The sequence below is a fragment of the Centrocercus urophasianus genome, unplaced genomic scaffold (genome assembly GCF_019232065.1).
Source record: "Centrocercus urophasianus isolate 14NV4802_14NV808 unplaced genomic scaffold, USGS_Curo_1.0 seq_29, whole genome shotgun sequence".
NCBI lineage: Eukaryota > Metazoa > Chordata > Aves > Galliformes > Phasianidae > Centrocercus > Centrocercus urophasianus.
Genome location: NW_024884855.1, coordinates 12,377,542 through 12,394,425, shown reverse-complemented (window position 1 = coordinate 12,394,425; position 16,884 = coordinate 12,377,542). Strand labels below are relative to the sequence as shown.

General features: G+C 43.7%; 1 protein-coding gene across 1 annotated transcript in view; it reads left to right on the top strand.

Moving 5' to 3' along the window:
• Positions 1–1,739: 1,739 nt before the first annotated feature.
• The window catches only part of LMTK2 (lemur tyrosine kinase 2), a 33,856-nt gene continuing 18,711 nt past the window's right edge, over positions 1,740–16,884 (top strand). The window contains exons 1-6 of the mRNA XM_042828184.1: positions 1,740–1,794; positions 9,327–9,451; positions 10,318–10,462; positions 11,684–11,757; positions 12,204–12,322; positions 13,663–13,750. Of these exons, the coding sequence (XP_042684118.1) occupies positions 1,740–1,794; positions 9,327–9,451; positions 10,318–10,462; positions 11,684–11,757; positions 12,204–12,322; positions 13,663–13,750 (606 nt within the window). The remainder of the gene's footprint in view (positions 1,795–9,326; positions 9,452–10,317; positions 10,463–11,683; positions 11,758–12,203; positions 12,323–13,662; positions 13,751–16,884) is intronic.

The following is a 16,884-nucleotide window of genomic DNA, read 5'->3' as shown; positions in this document are numbered from 1 at the left end:
TGAGGCGCGGGAGGCTTCGCGGCGGGGGCGGCCCGGGCGCGGGGGCTGCGGGGCGCGGCCGTGCCGTGGCCGTGGCCGCGCTGCCCCGCTTCGGGCGGCTGCGGCTCCCGGGATCGCTCGTTCTGCACCGCGCGGCTCTTCCATAGCGGCCGGCTGCGTGAACCGTGCGATCTCGGTGTACTTTCCCCCGTTTCGCCCGTGAGTCGCAGCGGGGCTCCGTGCCCGGGCCGCGGGCGGCGCTTTCCTCGGTGGGAATGCGGTCCCGGCTGCTTGGTTCTGCGTTTGGTAATGCTGGCCGCCTTCGGGCCCGTATCTTCCTGTTCATCTTAAGACGCGCACGGCCGCTGTGTTCTCCCGATCTCACCGATTGCCGCAGGAAGGTTTATTCGTTCTGATAGGTAGCAGTCGCCTCAGTTATTTCTTTGTGCTCTATTGGTGCTTCGGAACATAAAATTGTATTGGGAATTCTGCTGAGCTCGGCTCAGGTTTGCGCTGAGGTTCGGTTGTGGTGGTGCAGCACGGAGCGGCAGGGCAGGCATGGCAGCAAGTGCGAGGGGGAGCAGTGAAGCTCAGCGCTTTGGCTGCTGTGCCACGGGAAGTAGCAAAACAGGGTGTGGATCCCACAGTTGCTTTGCTTTGGACCTACGTTTTTCCCCATTTATTTTCTTCCAATGGAAGCTGAGTTACTGCTTCTGTCAGCCTTCCTTGAGGTTGGTCCTTCTACAATAAAGTTCTGAGAAAAATGAAAACCCTGGGAAGCCCTTGGTCAAACTTGTATTTTCTCTGAGGCTTGGTGACAGTTTTCTCATTTATGAAATATGTGAAAAATTTCCCAGTGATGCTGACTTATCATCAGGCCATGAGTTAGGATGGCGGAGTTCTGGGCAGCAATCTTTTCCTTTTTGATGTCTGTTCCTTTCCTGAAATGTTGTTAGCTTTTCTGTTTCGAGGCAGGTGTCAGTGTGGGCACCAAGTGTTCTCAAAATGACCCAGCTTTTTTTTTTTTTTTAAATGAAAGTTCCTCTGCTATCAAAACTACGCCATGTATCCTACAAAGCTCAGAGATGTGGAGGTAACGTTTGTGATGCTGTCACAAACCTGACCTGTCAGAATGGAAAGTCATGCTAAGCAAATTGCTCTTTTGAAACAGCCTTTGCTTATTGTGACTTTTTCCCTTGTGTATCCCACGGGAAATTGTTTTGATTTCCTATGTTGAGACTGGTGGTTGTTGGTGACTTTTGGAGTAAATTACTGACTCTGCTTTAGGCCTTGGCAGCTCTTTCAGCTCACCACTGCCCACAGCCTTATGCAGGAGAGTTGTAAAGTTAGGAATAATTGAATGGACTTTTCTTAAAATAATAAGTAATGGGTTTTGGAGTTATTTTACAATCTCCCAGTTGTGCACCTTGCAGGAAGGGCTGCTTCTCTGGTGGTGGAGAATCATTTTGATTTGTCTAGCCTTGAGCACTGTGCTGGAGAGATGGTGGTCAGCAGAAAAAGGAGGAAAGGAGGTGTGTGTGAGGTGCTTGTAGTGACTTCTGTGGAACGGTTCCTGGAGTATGCCCATAATGAAGAGATTTCTCTTTTGAGAAGGCAGTTAGGAAGCAGGATGGCAATGGCAGGTTCTAGCAAGACTGGCTTGAATTCCTTGTTCAAAAACGTTCCATTTTGTGGAACTACTGTGGAATTGCAGCAGACAGAGTCTGTGGAATTGTTGTGTTCCCAGTGTCTTCATCAAGATGAATGATGCAGCTCATGCTTTTAAGTATGGCTTCACAGTGTTTGCAGATGAAGGTGTGCCCTGATGATGTGTTCTATATTTGTCTCTCATGTTTGAGGCTGTATTTCCAAATGTGCTAGAAAAAAAAAAAAAGGAGGTGGTAGAGGAAGGAAGGCTTTTATTGTTCCCCTGGTGTGGTCCATAGCAATTACTGTAGAAAATAGGAAAAGCAAGATGTTGAAGATGCTGCTAGCTAGAAACAGAGTGATTAATTTATTCACTGAATGGGAAGGGAGGGTACTGGGATGTGCTGTGACTGTTGTGAATACAAGGGCTGACCTGCTAGAGGTGAGAGCTGAGGACAGGTCTAGCTGACTCCCACCTCTGAGGGACCACACGACCAGACCTGCTCCAGGTTAGAGCAACTGGGAGAATGAAGTACTTCAGCTGTTCTGAGCCTGTGGAGCATTAGGTGTTCTACCCGAGTGCATCAGGCCAAGATGATTATCACTTTTAGCGTTGTGTGGCTGAAGGAAGGGTATTTGAGAAATGCTCTTCAGCGGTAATTTTTGCAGACAAACCTACTGCATCATGATCTGACGCTTCTGCTTTGCTGCACTAAAGCTTTGCATTCTAATTCAGGTGCTCTCTCTCTCTTTTTGACTTGGATTTTCATACTTGACCTTAATTCAGCTGCCTCTCCAGAAACCTGGGAATTGGAATCAAGGGTATGTATGTTCATGTCAGAGGAGGCGCTTCTGTCGTCTCTGCTGTATGAAGTTCTTGCAAATGCAAAGGAACGGGGGCTCAAAACTATTCTTATTTTCCCGTATAACCTTGAATAGGTGGTAGCATTTTTCACAGGTGTGTTCAGTTTTACGTTTCTGATGATTGCAGTCTGCTCAGCTGGACGGAGGCAGCAGGGCTGGTGCCTGACTGCTTCCTTGCTTTGCACAGAGAGCTTCAGTGCTGGGGCTGCCCTCCTGCAGCAGCTGAATGCCTCGCAGTGAGAAGATCCAGGAAGGGACACCGAGAAATTGATGTTAGCATCCAGAGGCATCTAGAACTTTGTGTGGCTCTAACTGGTGTAGTCAAATGGCTAGAGACAACAACTTTTTAATTATGAAGATGAGTTCTCTAGTTCCTAGTCTTGGGAAAATTGTTGCTTTTGAGCTGCTTTGGCTTGATGTTTACTGGGAGTTCTGTCAGAGCGAGGCCTGCTTCTGTTTGTAGCCTGTGGTTTGGTATTGCATGCAGTGTGTGACTGCCGTGCATGCAGACAAAAGCAAATTTCGAATCATATGCAAAGTAGAGAGTCAGATCACTTGAAGCTGAGAAAAGTCTTGCTTGTACAGGGGTTTTAATCATGATGCAGTTTTCTTGGGAGTGGTCTGTCATTTCACCTTTCTTCTTGCTTTCAAGAATTAAATATGTTTACTTATCCCTTTATCTCTTGTTCTAACTTCTGATCCAGGTACCTACTAATTGTCCAGCTAGAGTTGCTAGGTTGCCTTTTCTCTTTTGTTTCTTCCTATGACTTTGTGACTGTGAAGTGAGAAGCCAGCCCTGACTCTTGGCCTGCAGGAATGTCCCGTGTGAGGCGTTGTTCTCAGGCTGGGTCTGCTTTCTCTGCCTGTAAGGGTCCACAGTTGGCTACAGCTAACGCAGTCCTCCTAGAGGGCTCCTTTGTTCTCTGATCTCATCCGAACTATTTCTGCAGTAGGTGTACAGTGCGTGGAGCGCCAGAGGTGTTTGGGGTTTGGCTTTGGACCTGCCTAGCTGTGTGCATGCCTTGTATCTGGAGCTTGATATGGTGCTGGATACAATTTGCGATAGGTTTGTCACTTCTGTTGTTGTGTTTTTGTTGTACTGCAGTTATAAAAGACACAGCTTTATAGTTGGAGCTGTTGGAAGCGTGTCATGAGAGCTGTTGCAGCCTGCCTGTGTAGTTTAAGCATAACTTGTAGTAAGGAGGTGTTGGGCCTGGCACTGCTTGGGCAGAGTGGTGAGGAAGCGGGCCGTCTCAGGAGCTGTATTCTGTATCTGGTTCTCGGGGTGAGGTGCTGGTCCAAAGCGGCACGTTCTCCAACGCTGCTCTCAGAGAAGTTTCCTTAGAGGTGCTGCAGTGATTCAGCAGCAGTGTGAAGTGTTTCAGGGTTACTTTTGTACCCTGAGATTTCTCTGTTATGAGAGTGGTAGGAAAGTTGGATAGTAGACTTTCAGGTATCGGCTTTCAGCAGAGCAGATCCTGTTCTCACAGATCAGACTTTTATCCCATGGGCTGTTCTTCTTCCTGGAGATTCTTCAGCTGTGAATGGGGATGAGAAATTGGGGTGAAGGAGCTCTTGGGGCAAAATGCTGGTGCTTGCCTTCTTTCCTGTGCACCTTACCCAAGTCTTACTTGAGAGCTTACAGCATCAGCTGCAAGATCAAGGTTCCCAAAAATACCACCAATGAAGGTTGCATGTATAAATTCCTTGCATAATTAATTTGTCTCTTCAAAAGCAGTGTATTAGTTTGTGTACCTATAAGTGGTGGGAGAAAGAGATACTGATATTTTGGTTTCCATGCTACAGGTACTTCTGATGATTTGAGATACCATGATAGGTAATCTTCTCATGCTTTAAATGATTGTGGTCTGCTTTGGTTTGGGAAAAAAAAAAAAAGAACAAATCTGCAGCCTCAATTGAAGGGAAGGTGTAGCACGTGAGATTGCACTGTATTGGGCAGGAATTAACTGTAAGAACCAACATCTAGCAGCAGTAGTGTAAATATAAATGTGTACATACGTGTGTGTATATATGTATATATACACTTAACAACTGTGTATTACCTTTGCAGTATAATTAGTTACCCAGATTTTCCAGACACATTACCATGAAAGCACAGCATATGCTATGATTGAACTAATCTGTTTTGTACCTGAAGATCTTGCTTTCTGCAGGTTGGAAACTTTAACACTGCAACTTCAAACCAGTCTTGTTCTCTGACCACTTCCCAGCCATTCCCAGCCCTTAGCTAATCCTTATTAAATTGGAGCAGTGTGCTGTTTTGTGGGCAGTTTTTTGACATCAGTGGGGACTTGTTGGGCAATGGATTAAGGACAGCAGTGTAAAGCTGGCCCTGAGCTCGTGGTTTTAAACTTGATGCCTGATCGGCAGTGCTGAGGTGGGCAGGGCAGGTGTTGAGAAGAAGGTGGAGATTGGAGCCGTGGTGTTTGGAGGATGCTGGATTTTGTGGGAATCCAGTGTTACTGCAGATGCTCCTGCCTTGGGATGTGTAACCTCTGCCAGTCCTTACTTCACAGTGAACGTGAGCAGCTAAAGAAGCTCACTTGAAGCACAGTGTAGAGGTATTTAGGAGGGGCATGGGATAGAGTGGTTAGAAAAAACATTGGTATAGGTGGTAAGAGAGGCTTCTAGTCTTTTTAGGGACAAATGGGAGGATTGAAATTGTTTGCCAAGAATTGCTGGTACATACCCAGTTGTGAAATGAAGCAGCTGATAATTCTTCTTGAATGGATGCATAGGACGTGATGATGTCAGGGTTACGTGTCCACAGAACACCTGTAGCTGTGAAACTGGCTTCTGTTTGTGGGGCTTTAGGAGGGAGGGCAAAGATTTGGTTGTCTCCTGGGAAAAGGTCAGCAGAAAGTTGCCGTTTGCTGTCTTTGTTTTTGTCTCTGGAGATGAGCTGATGTGGAGAAGAGCTGGTGGTTTTTCCAAAGCAGTGGCTGTGCACGTGTCCCAGGCTTTCACCCTGCCTGCTCCTCCCATGGAGGACCTGTAATGTTGTAGGGTGAGAACTGGGATTGTCATGGCTGAGTTCAGTTGAGGGGGGTGAAGCGTTTCAATTCCTGTCTAGAAAAATCCAGTAAGTAGTTGAATAACTTGTGTGCGTTTTTTTTTTTTTCACTACTGATGAATTTTTTTGTCCTCTTATTCTTGTCAAAGTGTGAGACTGATTGAGGCCATGGAAGGCAATTCAGGCTTAGGCAGGAATTCCTTTCTGACAAACAACTAATTGCTGCCTCTTGTCTTCAGAAAGACAAAGTACAACTGTGTGTGTATCAGTACTTTGCGTGGCGCTCCTGAGGTTGGTAAGAGCTCCTTTTCCTGGGTGGCTATTGGCATTTTCTGCTGGTGTAAGGAGGAAGGGAAAAGAAAATCAGGTGATAAAGTGCTGCTGTCTAAAGAGGTGTTTGTCATGTCATCCATAGCAAAGGTTACTTTGGTTAGCTATGCAGACTTTGCCTTATTTGAGACAAGGATAATAACAGCATGCTGAGAGGAGGAGGATTTTGAAATAACTCCCTTCAGGTAGTAGAATTCTCCACGTTTTGTTCAGTGTCATTTTTATTGCTTTCAAACTTTTGGCTTTTCTTTGAATGGCAACACGCTGAAAATCTGAAAGCCAAGATGTCCATATGTCAGGTAGGAGCCTGCCTAATGCTCAGCAAGGGGGGTTGTGTGCGTCAGTTCTTTGCAGTTTGCACAATGAAGGAATCATCTGAATTAATTCAGACATTTGCAACCAGTTTTAGATTTCCTGAAGGTGCTGGCATTGTGCTGAGGGCATCAAGTCAATGAAAGCCATCTGAGTCTTGGGAATGTTCCTTCCTGCTGTATTGGTAATGGCCATTCAAATCAAATGGCTGATTGGAAAAAGGAGGCCTGTTAAGTGCCTCCCCTCCTAAGATTCACCTTGTCACCTTTCAAAAAGCAGTCTGAAATGTAAGTAACAGTCCTTCAAAACTTTGCTCTTGTTGTGTTTCAGTTGAGGATTAGTGGTGATTTGATGCAATTCTGATTCACTGTAAAGTCCACTGTAATGTGGCATCGCACAGCTGAGTGCTGTACAAATGTCTGCTGAAACCTTCTCAAAGACAGTGCTGTTGTTTGGCTTGGCTGTTAAATGGAGCATAGCAGAAAAAGTTGGGATGAATGGAATGCATGGCCTGATGAAATTAGCAGATGAAGTTTTTTTGGTGAAATAAAGGAGTTGTAATGCATGCTGAGCATTTATGGTGTCATCCTGACTGGGTTGCACAATGGGTACATGTAGGATTGTTTGCAGCAGCAGGCCTTTGTTTTAGTCTTAGACCTTCACCTCTAGGCCTTCCTAGGCTGGGTTGTCCGTGTTGGTTTTGTGCAGCAGCCCTGCAGATGTCACAGAGTGAGCAGATGTAGGAAAGACCCTTAGTGGGAAAAGATGGCATTCTGAATCTGACTTGGGAAGCGTTCTCCACTCCCACCCGGCCCTTTACAAGCTAATAGCTAGCACAGAAGAGAATGACAGCATTATTTTGGAAAAGGGGAGCTTTTGAACTCATGCTTGTAATACAACACTGATGTAGTGAGGTTTGTATGTTTAATCTGGTTGCGTTAATATCTATGAATAGCACAAGTAAGGGTGGTGTCGTTTAACAGGTGCCATGGAGGTAGCAGGGGAGCAGAGCACTGACGGTCATTCCTTAGTGCTGTAAAGGTGCTCTGCTCTGACTTGGAGTCATAAAGTAACATCGTGGTTCCTGATGTAGTTTGGTGGTGTTGAAGAGTCAGTGTCAGCGAGTGCTGTCATCTGGATTGGTGCTGGGAATAGCTGCAGTGATCAGTGAGAGCTGCCATTGCCGCCGCTGCTCCTGAGAGGAGAGCCTCTGCCTTCTGCAGCGGGGCTGTGGTCGCATAGCAACTACTGTGCTGAAAGCTGAAAATCAGATGCTGCCTTGAAGTTGGCTGTGCCCTAAGATGCTTCATGTGTGGTGTGCTCTGCCTTTCTCCTGGCAGTGAGTGTCTTTTGTCATTGTGCTCTGTGATGTTTGTCATGTACAACTTGTTTGTCCCCCAGGCTTAGAAATGTGCAGTGTGGTGCTGTCACTTCTTTACTTAAAGCCCAGTTTCATGAAGGTGTGAGACTTTAATTGATGAATCCCACTGAAGCAAATCTGGGAGAGGCCAGGCTTGTGCTCAGTGACTTTTGGTAACTGGTGAGGGAAGAATGGCAGGGCTGTCCCTGCTGCAGGCAGGCAGTGCTGCTGGTCCTGTCCTGCTCCTGTGGGCTGGTGCTGCTGTGCCTGGGGCAGGGGTTGGGGGTTTGCTGCGGATCTGGGCAAAGAATGAATTAAAGCAGGCAAGAAACCAACTTGTTGGCTTAGTTGCTGTGTTTGGCAGATGAGTCTGCTGTCCTATGAAGAAAGTCAACTGAAGGTATCCAGAATCCTGAGCTATACACATTGCTTTGAGTTGGGCCTGGTATGAAAGCCTTATTCCCTCCCCTCCCGAAGCTTGCTGGTTGGTACTGAGGTGTGTTCTCATGCCTATGCTTGATTCTGAGGATGCCTGCATCATTTATCATTGCTGCTTTTTCTGTGTCTTCATCTACTTGCACAGGTACCAGGTTTGACTGCGGATCATTCAGCACTGTGTCAAATTGTGCTGCCTGTGCTCAACCAGTGACTCCCATCATTGAATATGTATTTATGCAAGGCATTAAAATAGCTTCACTTATAAAAAAATAAATTACTTCAATTATAGGTTGTCATCATTTCATATTTAATTTTGCATTCATCTTTTTAAAAAGTGCAAATTAAAAAAACCCACTTCTTAATGACTATAACAGTGCCTTCAAAGCTTATCCAAATAGAGATGGATTCTGTAATTCTTGGTAAGCAGCGCTGAGTTGTGTGAGTCATAAAATGCTATTCTGTAAGTGTTGCAGGAACTTGCCCATGATAATTAGCATTTTTCTTACATTAAAGCTTTTTTTTTAAGTGTTGTGTATGAATGTTTTCCCTGCATTCTTGGAAGCTTGGGTGCCTTCCATCTTAATGAACCATCTCATTCAAAGGTGATCTTTGTGTTGTTTGGTTGGTTTTTTTTTTTTAACTTCATTACCTTTTCCGGTTGGCTGCTGTTCACCTTTTCTTGGGGGTTGCAGAAGTTGTGTAAGGTTAGGAAGTACATTTTATTCCTGGACATGTAAAGAGATGGTCACGTTCTGGCAGAGTGTAACTTGTGTAAAACATGGACTTCAGGCTTGATAACCAAAATGTTCGAGAGTACATCTTAGTTTGAGATGGAGACAAATCACCTGAAGAATGGTGGGAAATGGAAATGCGGAGTGGAGGTGTTTAGATTCATTTTGCTTTTGTGAAAGCAACTTGTGGTTGCCATGCATTCATTGAAAGATACAGGAGTGCCTTATAGTAGTGCTCTGTATATCCATACACAGCCCACGTGAGGATTCCTTCTGCTTACCTTTTTTTTAAGGCAGGGTTTGTAGCTCACTGGAACCAACCCCAGCGGCCTGGATCTCTCCTGTCCGTGTGTAGTCATCTCTCAGTTGATCAGATGGAGTCCTGACGTTTGGGGCTGCTGCTGTTCACCACCGCCCAGTGCTGGGGCTGTGGGAGCTCCGGCTGTGTGCCGGGCAGGCGGCTGAGCTGTGTGCAGCTGTGCACAGGAGGGTTGGCCCCTTCCCTTTGCTTTTACGTTCATCCTTTCCACAGGGCTAAGCTGAAACCCTTGGCGGGTGGGTAGGATATTTGGGAGCAGCGCCTTCTGACCCCAGGGTATTTCTGTAATACTACATTCGTGCTTGTTTCCAGGACAAGGAGCGGCAGCTGAAGTTTCCTCATCTTTTGCCATTCTGTCTGTCTGTGCTCTGGTAGTCCTGGTGGTACTGCTTGCAAACTGTGTCTCCTGCTGCAAAGACCCAGAGATCGATTTCAAGGTAGGACTTCAAGTTAGAAATGTTCATGCACATGATATTGGCAGCTGCATTCTGGTGTTTCTGCCTCACTGTATGTGTTCTCTTCTGAATATCCAGCTGTCTGAACACTGGGCATAGTGCTGTGACTGTATGAGCACTCAGTCTGTGCTGCAGTCAGTGTCCCGGCCTTGTCAATATCATTGATGTCTATTAAGATCAATAGTGAAAGTGTAGGCTTGAGACAGTTTTACTATAAAGAACCCTTTTTGGGCTTGTTTTTTCTTTTAATTTACTTTTAGTCTGGTGATAGGGTTTAAGATATTCCTCTCAGGTGATACTGAAGATGCATATCCAGTGTAGTAAGCATACTGAATTTATTAGCAGAGAGCAGTTTCTTCTGGAATCAGTTATTGGTGTTCATAAATTTGTGTGGCTCTTTTTCTAGAAATATATCTTAAAAATGTATATATGGAAAAAAGTGAATAAGGAAAAGCCCTGAAAAACCTAAGTTATTTTTGATAAAGAAATGTAAGCATCAAGTGTTGTCTTTAAGTCAGTAATAAATCGAAGGTAAGAAAACGAAATAATTAAAAAAAAAAGGCTTGTCACTTAGTAATGATGTGAGCCTCCTTGGCACTGTGTGTTCAGAGGCAGTGCAATTCCTTTAAACGTTGGTGATTTACAGTTTTTCAGGTTTTTAGGTTCCTTTTCATGTTACCAGGTTATTGCCCTTAAAATGAAGCCCTTTGTATTGGATCCTAGTTTGTTTTCACCTGCAGCCGGTTACCTTGTTGTAGTCTGGTTTGTGGATTCGGATAGCAAACCAGAAGAAATGCAGTGCTAATTTTAAGCCAAATATTAGCTTAATTACCGAGATTTTATTTCAGGAATTTGAAGATAACTTTGATGATGAAATAGATTTCGCGCCCCCAGCAGAAGATACTCCGTCTGTTCAGTCTCCAGCAGAAGTTTTTACTCTTTCAGTTCCCAGTATTGCTTTACCAACTCCATCCCAGTTTCCATCTCGTGCAGGTAAGATAAATTTTACACTGAGAAAAGAGAAGTAGGGAATTTATTCTCCAGCACTGTGTAGCTGATCGTGCTCGACTTCCTGCTGTGCAGGTTTGACTGTTACAGATGTGAACTGAGTAAATTTATCTGGGGTACAGGATGAAATCTCTGTGCTTTACCTTGGAGCGGGTGCTTTGCAGGGTGGCTGAACAGAAGGAGTGTGGCTTGAATCAGCTTAGACTCCTTGCTTTACGTGTCACATCAGGGGTTGCAGTTGCTCTGGGATGTTACTACTGCTCTGTAGTAGTTCTCTTCATGGCTGAGTTGTCGTTGGATTTTATCCATTAGCCTTAAATGGGAGCAAGAGTAAATCTCTTACTTGACAGCAGTGCTACTGTGTGGGCTGCATCACTTTCGTAGTGTCACTGTGAGCTTCTCATGCTGTAGATGTGGTAATGCTAAGAGGACATTTTAGTTTGCTTATGTGAAAGAATTTTGGGAATGTATTCCTTAAGACAATTTCTGTTTAAAAAAGGAAAAAGAGACTAAGTCTCTTTATTGGTATTTCTAGCTAATTAGCAGAGAGGTAAATACTGCTGAATCTCTTCTATAGTACAGTCTGCCATTGTTGCTGTCCATCCTCTGCCAGGATTTTTTGTCTTGTTTTCTGTCCTCTGCCTCTGTTCTTTATGTACATTATTTTTAGTCAGAAAGTGTCCTCCTTCCAGATGGTAGCTGTAAGTAGGGCAGCTGGGCTGAAGAATAAAGCAGTCTAACCTATTCTCTTAAAATGGTCACCCTAACTTAACTGTTCAAATGTAGAAGCAGTGAGTGTTTTAGTTTTTATTCTGTTTCCATAGGTAACCTTTCTGGGTGGGTTATTTGCTTTGCCCAACTATGGTGTATGATGTTGGGATTGCAATTCAACTTTCTTACTGAACGTGTTAGAAAGGTGTGTGTGTGTGTGTGTGTGTGTGTGTGTGTGTGTGTGTGTAAGGATAGTCTGTGGTGGCAGTGGGGTTCTGTAGTACAAGTGGTTTGGAAGCTGAGAAGTTTCTCCCCAGCACTACTGTCACAACGTTACCTTCACTCTTGCCTGTGTCTGTTTTGGTGCTCAGCCTGAAAGTGTGCGTATCATTGGGAATAAATATTGTAAGAGCTTGTATTGTTTCCTCCACTGTTGGATAACTGGCAATCTGAGTGGTTTGGTGTGTCTAACCTTTCTTCTGTTGTGTATGACAGATGGATCAAAGTCTCAAGTTGCACGTCAGAGTCTAAACTACATCCAGGAAATTGGAAATGGCTGGTTTGGAAAGGTGAGAAGTTTCTAATATTGTACTGCAGTTAGAATTATAGTCCAAAGTAACTAGACTAGTGTATTTCCTTCAAAGTAATAGCATTAGAAATGAGGTTTGCTTGCACTTTTTAGCTGTGATTATTACTGCTTTAATTTACCCGTAGCTTCTTACAAAGCCATTTAGTATCTACAGATCTCACTTCCATCGAATTGAATTCATGCATTCTGTTACTGCCAATGCTTTCCAGGAAAAAGTCTTAAGTAAATAAATGCTCTTCACAAGAAGGGGAGTCTTCTGAAAATGAATGGGTAATGAGTTGTCAGGATTTATGAAGTATGGACATCTACACGCATTGACAAGCCAGAAAATCTGTGTTGCAATATGTTTTTAGCTCTTGTTTCTTTTTGTAGAGAAACTCATTTTTTTGGCCTCTGATTAAAGGCACAGTGATTATAATTTTTCAGGTTCTGCTTGGAGAAATCTACACAGGCAGTAGTGTGGCACGAGTGATAGTGAAGGAGCTAAAAGCAAGTGCGGGTCTCAAGGAGCAAGAACAGTTTTTAAGAAGTGGAGAGCCATACTAGTAAGTAATATTCTGTAACTTGGTTACCACAAGCACTTCATGCTACTGCTTATGAGTTACACAGGTTCTTAAGTTTTATTTCTCTGCTTGCCCTTTCTTACAAATTAAATTCTTGTCTCTAAGGTGTGAAATACAACTGATCCAAAATGAACAAGATTTGAGTTTGCTTAGATAATGAGTTCTTTGCTTAAATGGTTGGTAGTTATTTGTTCATGACTGGAAAACACTTTGGTTTATCAGATATTCTGCTGCAGCTGTTCAGAAAAATCCTGGTGTTGCAAACCAACCCTATGTCTAAGTACTTGCTTCTAAGAACTGAGCTTTAAGTCTTGTGCTTGGACTTCCTGTTAGAGGTAGAACTGGCAGTGTGTTGTGTTACCATGTGTAAGTTAAGTTTTTGAAGTTTCCATATTCAAAAAAATTAAATACAGCATAGTGCTAAAACGAATTCTGCTCCCAAAGCTTGCAGTGCAGAAATAAAGCACTCAGAATGGCATTAACTTCTGTCCAGTAGTACTGCACAGCTCAGGAATGGTTAGTCTGAAAGAAAATGCTAACAAAATAGTAGTGCTTGGTGCTCTCTTCCTTGTGTGTTATGATTGAAAGATTTCTGTACGATTTGCTTCCTGAAATTGGGTCTTTACCTACTAGAGAGGAGTTTGGTGCATGCTAAAGGGAGGGTAATTTCTCTTCTTATGTTTTGGAAATGATGAGAGTCCTCCAGAGAGCTCTATGGATGAGTGGAATAGAGAAAGGAGTATCATGCATTCCTTAAGGTGTGGCTTATCTTGCCTAAATGTGCTACAAATGAGGGTGATGGAGAGCTTTCTTCTCTCAGTTCCTTCTCTTGCTCTAGTTAGTTTGCATTTGGGCTTAAATTGTTGGCAGCTGTCAGAAGATGAAATCTCATGCCTTCTGCTGCATTGGCACGAGTGCTTTTTATGAAAGTTAGAAGAGGAAACTGATCTGTCTGGGAACTACCCTGGCTAACAGAAAGGTTTAGCTTTTAGCCAGATCAGTTCCTTAAGCATAGTGCATGAACATTTAGTTTTAGTATGAGGGAATGCTGGGGGTGGGAGCAGAGGAGTGACTTGTTTGTGGCAGTGTCGGTTTTGTGGTTTTGCTATCCTGCACATTTCAGCCTCTTTCAGTGATTTGCTGCCACAGTACAGAGTGGATATAAAGGTGCAAAGAGAATCTGTCTTTGGATGCTTGCACCTTCTGTTCATGCTGCCTCCAGTTCTGTATTGAAACTTGCAGTTGAGGTTTCAGTGTGTTATGTTATACTGAAAATAGTGAATACTGTAGCCTTTCTGACTTCAACTGTGTTTTCACTGCAGCATTCTTCAGCATCCAAATGTTCTCCAGTGTATTGGGCAATGTGTGGAAGCCATTCCTTATCTCCTGGTTTTTGAGTTCTGTGACTTGGTAAGTGCACTTGTACAGAAGGCTGCTGCTGTTTTTCTGTTAGTGTAAATATTGTGTCATGTATTTACTCACGGAAGTATTCTTACTTTTCCTTCAGGGAATTTTTTTCAAATAACCAGAATTTCAGAAAACACTTTTTTGCTTCAGGGGCAAATGGCAGAAGTGCAGCTTTTTAAATTTCTTTTTATTTATCATAGAAATCATGGGTTCTTGTGGAATGTTCTTAGGAAGAAACTAGCTGATCTATCTTTTCTTTGCTGACGAGTTTATTAGTCTCTTGTGCCTACCTATGTCATGTAACAGGGAGCCTGGAGGTGAAAGGAGGTCGTAGAACAACACTTCCTATTGCAGTCCAGTGTCACACACATGCTCAGTCACGTCCTAAGCTCACGTACTAAATTTTGTTTGCTGTCTGTGAAACTTTAACATGCCATAAATATGACTCCTAAGCAAATATTAATTGAAGGAACTGGAAGGATTTCCTTCCTCCTGCCTTTTCCCCCCTCCAGAGTGCCCAAATTTTACTTGTGCCATGCAGCTAAAATTGGATGTTGTGTTGATTTCCAGAATCTGTAATGACTGTACTCCAGTAGTTGGAGTTTTCAGTGTCATCCTGAGCTCTTACTGATCCTTTCTGCTACTGTGTTCTTTTAACTCACATTCCTACTTTCTTGTCCTTTTCTTTCCCTTCCTTCCCAACATTGGCATCTACCTCGCACTGCTTCCTGGACACCTTAGAAGAGCTAAGAGCGCAGTGAGGGTGGGCTCATTGCTTTCTGTGCTGCTCTTGCTGCTGCAAAGGCCACTGGAGATGGGAGGGGTAACTGCACAAACATCCTGCTCAGTCACAGCCTTCCTGGGCACGTGCTGGGATTTGCACGAGCTTTGTGACGAAGGGGATGCTGTGTGTGTGGGACCTGGGGGCTGTGCCTGTTGTTCACCTCACAAACTAAAATTTGGACGTGGCGGTGGAACCTGAATGGCTTTATTGTAGCGCAGCACAGTATTGAAAACAAAACAGACAAACCCCTCGGAGCTGCAGGTGGCTGTCTGAAAATAGGCTCAATAGCTGCTTTTAGCGTTTGTAGTCTAAATATTGAACGCCAAGTTGAAAAATGTTAAGGCAGAAATGGTCTCAGAGGTGACTATGTGTGTTTCTAAGTCCTTGAGAAGAAAAGAGTTTGTATTTATAAAATTCAGTGTGGTCCTTCACCTGCTTTACCACTACAGAGCTTCTCTTTAAGTTGAGGCATACAAATAGGGCTCTAGTTGCACTGCATGCCTCAGGCATTTTAAATCAGTGGGGGCACGAACTTTGAGTTTTCTTGTAAAAACATCAATCTGTGGCCTTAAATAATGGTATTTTATGGGCTGGGTGAACCAATGAGACAGAATTGCTGATAAAATCTTTTTTTTTCTTATGGGAGAAAGAATTGGAATGGTTGATCAGGGTGAATTGTTAGGTCTTGGTCTCCAAAGTGCATGCTGAAGGTGAAGCAGACAGTGTTTGTTTTTTTCAGTGTGCAGGACTGGAATACATTGTACTGATTTTGAGTTGGCACTCGAGCTGTAGTTTCTTTTAAAAGGACTTTTAAAAAGAATATAAGGTTTGTTAGTAGACACACATCTAAATATTTAACCAGATTTAACTACTGCCATGATTTTAAATATTTACATGTTTTAATCTGATTTTGAATTTGGAGTCACTCGTGAAGATTGCCATACTTTAAGTATATATTTTAAAAAATCTTGGTTTGCCTGATAATTAGTGCCAAAAATTGTCATGATCCTGCAGAGTAATCTGGAAAGGATTTGACTTAAGGAGATAAAATAGGTTTTCACTTTAACTGGGGGCAGTAAGCCTGACAGCCAGAACGGCAGCTCTGTACATTTGTGTGTAGCTGGATGTCAGTGAAATGGAGAATAGATGTCTTGCTTACTCTATTCAGAGTGAACCAAAACTTGTTTTTTAGAGTGTTCTGTGTTGTAGTGTGTTGTACGTGACTTCCATACTGAAAGCCTGGCTCACCTGAAGTGTTCATACTTAGCAGAACTGAGTATCTGCTGGAGATGATGGTGCTTTATTCACTGTGTGCACAAATACACAGGGCTGGGCAGGCCAGGTGGAGCTCACTCAAAATAGCTGTATGCAGAGATTTTGTTGAGTGCAGTGTTAGCTCAGTTATCTCTATCACTGACTTCTGTAGTGGTGTTTGAGCCTCTGTGGGAGGGAGCAGTACTGAAGTGCTGGGGGACAAGAGATGTGATGGAGGGAGGGATGTGCAGGAAGGCAGACAGCACAGTTTGGAATTAAAAGATAGGTATTTTGCCTTTGTAGACAGTTGTTTGATGATAATTCATTTTTATTTTCAGTGGGCTATACTCTAAAAGCTGCTTTTATTATTGTGATTGGGATGGCAGTTACTTGGATTTTTCAGGGCTCTAGTAAGTGATCTTACCAGAGGTGAGAGATTTTTCTGTAGCTTTTTTTTCCCTGAAATTGGGCAGTCCAGTGAGTATGGAGGTGCTTCCAAAATGTGCCAGTATGAAGCTGTTCAGGTGGAAGGCTGTAAGAAAGGAGGCTGTTGAGGTTGGCTGAAGGTTCCAGCGTCTGCTGGCTGCGCGCTGTTCAAAGAATGAGGATGGCGGACGTGCTGTTCTTCTGGTTGCAGTATAGTGCTGTGCTGAAGCTCTTCACCTGGTGTTACTGGTGCTGTATGTACTTACACAACCACAAAAAAAAACTGCTTTGATCTATGGTGCTTGATATGATTGAGATGGCTTAGTATAAAGGCAGTGAATATGTCGGCTGGGTTGTATAGGAAGCTCTCTTCAGATGTCAAGCTCTTTGAGGTTCTTCCAGGCATGCGGATTTTTCTTTGCAAGTTGGTATGCTGAGTAATGAGAAGTGTCTGCTGTTCAGAGCTGTGTCTATAGGGCGATTTCTTCATGCTCCTTCAAAATCACTGGATATCATAGAATCTCTCCTTTTTGCAACTTCTCCTGTATGGATCTGTAGCCTTTATGGGGCCTCTTGATGTTGGCTCTGCTGCTCAGGTAGCCCTGTTGAGTATAGCAGCTCCCAGGGTCCTTGACACCAGAAGGATGATCAGAAGCACTGGAAGCTGCAGTGC